This window comes from Fringilla coelebs, assembly GCF_963513975.1.
Source record: "Fringilla coelebs genome assembly, chromosome: 2".
Taxonomy (NCBI): domain Eukaryota; kingdom Metazoa; phylum Chordata; class Aves; order Passeriformes; family Fringillidae; genus Fringilla; species Fringilla coelebs.
Genome location: NC_140029.1, coordinates 91,517,838 through 91,523,837, shown reverse-complemented (window position 1 = coordinate 91,523,837; position 6,000 = coordinate 91,517,838). Strand labels below are relative to the sequence as shown.

Here is a 6,000-nt window from a genome sequence, read left to right as displayed (position 1 = left end):
TGGGTGCTGTGATCACTTTCCTGGGGAGCCCGTTCCAGTGCCCAACCACCCTCGGGGTGAAAGAACCTTTTCCTAATATTCAACCCAAGTCTCCCCTGACACAAGCTTATGCCGAATTTTGGGTCTGTTCGACCTCCCGCACGCAGCTGAGACACAAACTTTCAGTCCCCCACCGCCACAAACCCTGCTCTCTTCCAGCCCCGCTGCCCCGAGCCTGCTCCCCCTCAGCAGCTCCGCGGCTGCGGCCGCTCTCGCCGCAGTGGGGCGGGGGCTACCCTGGCCCCGCCCATCCCGCCGGGCTGGGGGCGGGGCGTCGCGGAACTGCGCTCCTATTGGTAAGAGCGGATGCCCATCCTTGCAGCGCTCCAATCAGAGACTGCGGATCGCGGGGCCCGTCAGACATCGCTCGTTCCCTATCTGGAGCCGCCCCTTCTCCCCTGCCCGCCAGTCACGTCCCCGCGGCCGGCCCGCAGTAAGGAATAGGAACGCGCGCGCGCCTGTCAATCTCTAGCGTTTCCCCGCCCTTCCCCCCCGCCCACAGCCGAGCGGGGGCGGGGCGCCGGCTGCGCACTGCTGCGGCAGGCGGGGCCTGGCGGACGGGGGCGGGAGGCAGGGAAAGAGAGGAGGAGGAGGAAGGGCGAGGAGGAGGAGCTGCGGCTGACGCCGGCGGAGCTTTCAGTACCTCGGAGAACGGCTGCGAGCGCGCCGGGCGGGCAGGAGCCGCCACCGCCACCTTCTGCTTCCCGCTCACCTGCCCCGCTCCGCTCCTCACCCGCCCCTCCCCGGCCCGCGTCCCCCCGGCGCCGGAGGGAGCCCGGTCCCGCCGGAGCGGTTCCGGGGGGAGAGCACGCAGCGGCACAGGCTCGGTGATCGGGACGGGCGGGGGTCCGTCAGCGCAGGGACGGGACGGGTGGTCAGCCCGGGACGGCCGGACTGGCTTAGGGGGTCGCTCGCTGCCGTCGCTCCTCACGGAGCGGCGGCCGGGGCGGCGAGGAGAGCGAGGGGGCTCACAGCCCGCACCTCGCACCCCGCCGTGGAGCCCGAGGGAGAGAGAGGAGCACAGAGTGCGGCAGCGGCTGCCGGCATTTGCTGGGGTGGGCAGGGAACCAGAAACAGGAGTCGCACCCGCGGCTGGGAGCGGGGAATCCGCTCCGCGGAAACCTCGGGGGCAGAGATTACCCCTGGCTCAAAGAGGTTTTGAGGGGAAGGGGAAACTGAATGTAGACGCATTTTGGTAGTTTTGCTGAAATAATCAAGTGCCGAAGGCAGATCTTAGGCAGATAAGGTAGAGGGATGGATCCCACTGTTTTGGATGCCGGCTTGAATTTTTTATTTACTTTTCTGTTTTGACCACTGCTAAATGTGGATTTTGCGAGCGAACCCGATGGCGGTTGTTCCATTGTTCCTTGTTTGAACGTAAATCTTAGTCCTGCTGCTTGTGGATTTTTCATTTATTTATTTTATTTATTTATTTATTTATTTATTTTTGGAAAGGACCATTCCAGGTAGCTTTTGCGTCTGACAAAATGAAGCCTTTGTATTTTTCGATCAATTATACCTAATATTGACATTCTGTTTGGTACAAGAGACTTAAAGTGCTGCCTCACTCAGAGGACCATTAAAGACTTTCTCGGTCGCTACATGTAGCTGAATGTGTTACGACACATCCTTTCTTCCCCCTCAAATCTTCCTAAAGATTTTTCCAAAATGAAGAAATTTAATTTTCGCAAAGTTTTGGATGGTTTAACTGCCGCATCCCCTGTTGGAAGCAGTGGCGGTGGCAGTGGAAGTGGGGCTGGTGGCTCCGTGCACCCAGGAGGGACTGCGGGAGCTGCAGGGACACCCAGAGAGGAGATCCAGGAGACGCTCACTTCAGATTATTTTCAGATCTGTAAGGTAAAGGCTGTATTTTTATTTTCTATGGAAATAATAAAATCTACTCTGGGTTGGGGGGTGTGGTAATATGATACCAATAAGCGTTTTACTTGAGAACTGCAGTGGTTGTATAAGGACTTTGGAATGAAAAGACAGAGATCCAGTGGATGCATTTTTCTTCCTGCTGCAGAGTTGGGGTGGTCAGTAAATTGGTAGAAATCTTGATTTCAGCACTGAGGGCTGAATTCCAAGTTCACACTTGGACCCCAAACGGCTGATAGGATTGTGGACAGGAAAGCAAATCAATTGGTGTTAGTACCGATAACATTTACAAGTCATTAGAAATTGAAGATTGTATGCATCTACTTCCCCTCCTGTCTTTTCTCATCCTCCCTGCTTTTCCTTCTCTATTTTAAGAAAAAGGCACGAGCTAGAAATAAGAAACAGTGCAGTGACTACTGAACCCCGGACTTCAATTATTTGTGAGGAGCTGGATGTAGATTCAGGGGGGCTGTTTACCATTAGTACTGAAGTTTCTGATTGCATGATAGCAAACTTAGTGGGACAGCATAAATACCAAAAGTTGCCAAATCTGTTCTAGTTTTTAATGTGTTGATCACTTCCTTAAGTGGGAATTTTCTATGAGTAGAAAGTATAAGATATCCCCGTATGTATTTTGGTTTGTATCTGTTTTCTGCAACAAAGCTTTTAGTGGTGGTTTTAAATACTTGCACCTGTAAAACAGAACAAACTATTTGGTACTTCTGATCAGATCTGGAATATGAAAATCATGCTTTTGTAATGAAGACAAAATATGAAAGGAGATTATGGTCTTCTACTATTACCTGTCAGTTTTATGTGAATTCAGGTGGCTTTGCTAGAATTATTGTTTGCTTATTTGTTTTGATCAGAAGCTTCAAAACCAGAATTTTTAATTAGTGCAATTTGCATTACTAGGAGTAAATTGACTTCACCTATTAAGTATACTTTGCTTTTATTAATCAGATACAAATTGATCTGAAATTTGGATGACAGTGAACTCTAGCACATCATTGTTTGTTTTTGTGTTTGGAAAGAAGAAAGGCTTGTCTCGGTTGTTTATATTTCTATGAGACTTTTGTGCAGATCTGGTCCTTGCGAAACACACAGCTTCCCTGATCTCAGATACCATGTTTCTAATTCTGTTCGGCTTGCAGCTACAGCTGGTGTCAAAACTCTTGCAGAGTTCAAGGGGAGAAGAATGAGCCCCTATGGCTTAAAGACTCAGAGACCTTTAGATAGGTTCTACAAAATACTAATTCTTTTTTCTTATAGTTCTTTGTCATCCTGAACCACAACAGGTTCTAGCCTTTTGACTCAAATGATTCTGTAGTTCAACAGAGCATCAGTGATGAGTGCATTAGAGTCATACCTGCTTGCCAGGCTTGGATTTGACTACTTTTGCTTAGGTACACAGTAATTTAGCATTTTGTGAAACTCCAGGTATTCAGTACAGTGATTCCCTTTTTTGTCATGTCAGTAAAAAGATAACACAAACAATCAAGGTACATTATTCAGAGATTTCTAGGTAAGGCTAAAAGTCAACATGGTTTTTCGTGTTTAAGTCATGTGATAAGGACAAAGATCTTTATTTAGTGAGTTAGATATTCTTATTTTGTATGGCATATTTGTGAAAATAAGCAACATAAAATGAAATTAATTTTTTTCTAATCTCTGTTATTTCCCTTGTTTGCTTTGATATTACTTGAAGACAGTTAGTGTTATGTCCTGATCTAGTTGGAATATGTGTGAAAGCATATGTCATTTGAAGAAGATTTTAGTGGCTAATATTTGCCTGTCTTAGCTCTCAGGTTAAAATGTTCTCAACAAAGTAAATATTTGTGTAGGAAACCTTTTGGTTGCTTGCAGCAGCACTTGCTTATGAATGTATGTCACTGCAGAACTCTGTGGTACGCTAAATACTGGATAGCTTTTTCCGGGATACAAAGGTATGCCGAAAGCAAACTTGCACACCACTCGGTGGTCATGTGCTCCTGACACTCCGCAGTGTTTATTCCACGGGCTCCACCTCAGCAGCTCTGCCGCACTTCAGGAGCACCAGGAGCGTGTTTGAAGGAAGCCCCAGAAGCCGGGAGGGCCCTGCGCTGTGCAAGGGAACCGGGGCAGTGGGGCCTGACGCAGGCACAGCTTCCCCCTGCCCGCTCCAGGGGCCACAGCCCTGCCAGAATTTGTACCTTGGTCAGTCTGCATCAGATTAAAAGTACACCACGCACACATAACCCAAATCCCGTCCTCCCCGAGCTTTGGTTGTGCAGCACTTCTGGTATTTCAATTGGGTATTTGCATGTTCAGTTACATAAGTTACACGGGCTGCATATTCAAGCATCTGTGATCCTGCTGCGCGCAGAGCTGGGTAAAGCTAATGGCAGTTTTGGTTTGTTATCTGCAGGGTCGAGGCGTCTGGGCTAACAGCCTAAGTAGCACCTCAGACTGGTTTTCCTTTCTCTGCTGGTTATAAAAATCCTCATTTAGAAGGGAAACATAAAAGCTGACTCATACTTAAGAATTAAAGGGCCTTTCCCTGCAGTTTTTTATGTAAATAAGTTGCCTTTCTGAAGTTTGTGGGAGGTCTGCTTGACTGAAAACACAGATCCAATCCTCTAGCAGAACGCTGTTTTGAACGGCAGCACTCCTGATTTCATTTGTAACACACATGAAAGCCAGCTCTCCATTTTGTGGCATTTTTAGACTGGTTATGACCACAGTGTCTTTTTGAGATACAGATTAGAGTTTAACAGAAGCAAACTGAATATTTTACACCAAGATGCTCTCAATGAGTTACTTTTGGCCTTTATGTTTAAATCATTAATGTGATCTTCTATATTAAAAGAATGAAATATTCTTGAAACTATTACGTATGAAATAGCTATGTCCTGTTTTAAGCATGATAAATTTATGCGTTGGTAGCTGTAATAATGAATCAGGGGCACCATTTTCAAAGTACTCAAGCAATGTGAAATATTGTCTTACCTATTTTGTGACAGCAGGAAGCTGAAGTACAGTTTAGGCTGCATCTAGGGGCTGCTCTTGGGATTTGGTATCCAAGTGCAAATAATGAAAATATTGATTATAGTTCACATAAGTTGAATAAATTGAATATGTGAGATAGCAGCATCATCCTAAAACTAGGCATGATCCAGTAGAATATGCTACTAAAGTCTATATTAATTTTAATTGGGATAGACTTAATTTCCTTGGGTTTGCTTCTTTGTATTTTGCTTCTGTATATGTGTTGTTTCTTTGTCTCTGGCAAGCATTTTTAGGTTCACCTGTGTTTGTCCAGACCATCCAGAAACTAAAATATGGCACTGGGGAAAGATCTGCTATTAAAAAAGGAAGTGAGAAGCTCACAGTTAGGATGTTTTAAATCATTTAAGTAGGACTTTGAGCAGATGGAACATAAAAGGAGAAAACAGTGATTTTATTACTTTTTCAGAAGGTTGCTTGTTAGGGGATGACACAGTTGGGAAAAACTGAATAAGAATGAAGGTGTACTTGTTTTGGTATGTGAAGTTCTTGTTCCTCATGAAAATAGGTCTCCCATGTAGAACTACTCTGGGTTTTCTTGGAGAACAATCATAGACTTGAATTGAGTTTGTAGAGCATAAGGTTAATAGCTTTGAAATCAAGACCTCAGTTAAGAGCACAGTAACAGTTGTACTTTACTAGGTATACAATTAATCTACTCTAACACATTTTCTTTTGCTGTGGGCAGCAACTGAATACCCTTGAAAAGGTCCAAGAACTGGCAATTTAATCTTCTCAAAGAATTGCTTCCCAAATGGTTATGGACTACCTTTAAACCCCAAAGCATGAGATTTCTGTTCTTTTCCAAACTGGTCTTCAGTGCTATTACTGGGTACTCTTGCAACACAATAAACATCCTTTAACTCTTGCTGCATTGTTTATATTTATAGTATAGTCATAGTTTCAGTATGTTCATTACCCAGGCTTTATGCAAAACCCATGGAGGCCAGAACAGTTTTAGGCTTTTGTTAAAGCTGATATGGAATCCCATGGCCAATTGCAATTGTGCCTTCCTAATCCTGCTTATGTTTGGCAAAA

The 6,000-nt window shown here is 45.4% G+C and overlaps 1 protein-coding gene across 2 annotated transcripts in view; it reads left to right on the top strand.

Moving 5' to 3' along the window:
• Positions 1–1,707: 1,707 nt before the first annotated feature.
• Positions 1,708–6,000, top strand: part of STXBP5L (syntaxin binding protein 5L) — a gene marked incomplete at both ends in the record, with an annotated part of 180,254 nt that continues 175,961 nt past the window's right edge. For both annotated transcript variants that reach the window (XM_084226864.1, XM_084226863.1), the window contains one exon: positions 1,708–1,896. In XM_084226864.1, the coding sequence (XP_084082990.1) occupies positions 1,708–1,896 (189 nt within the window). The remainder of the gene's footprint in view (positions 1,897–6,000) is intronic.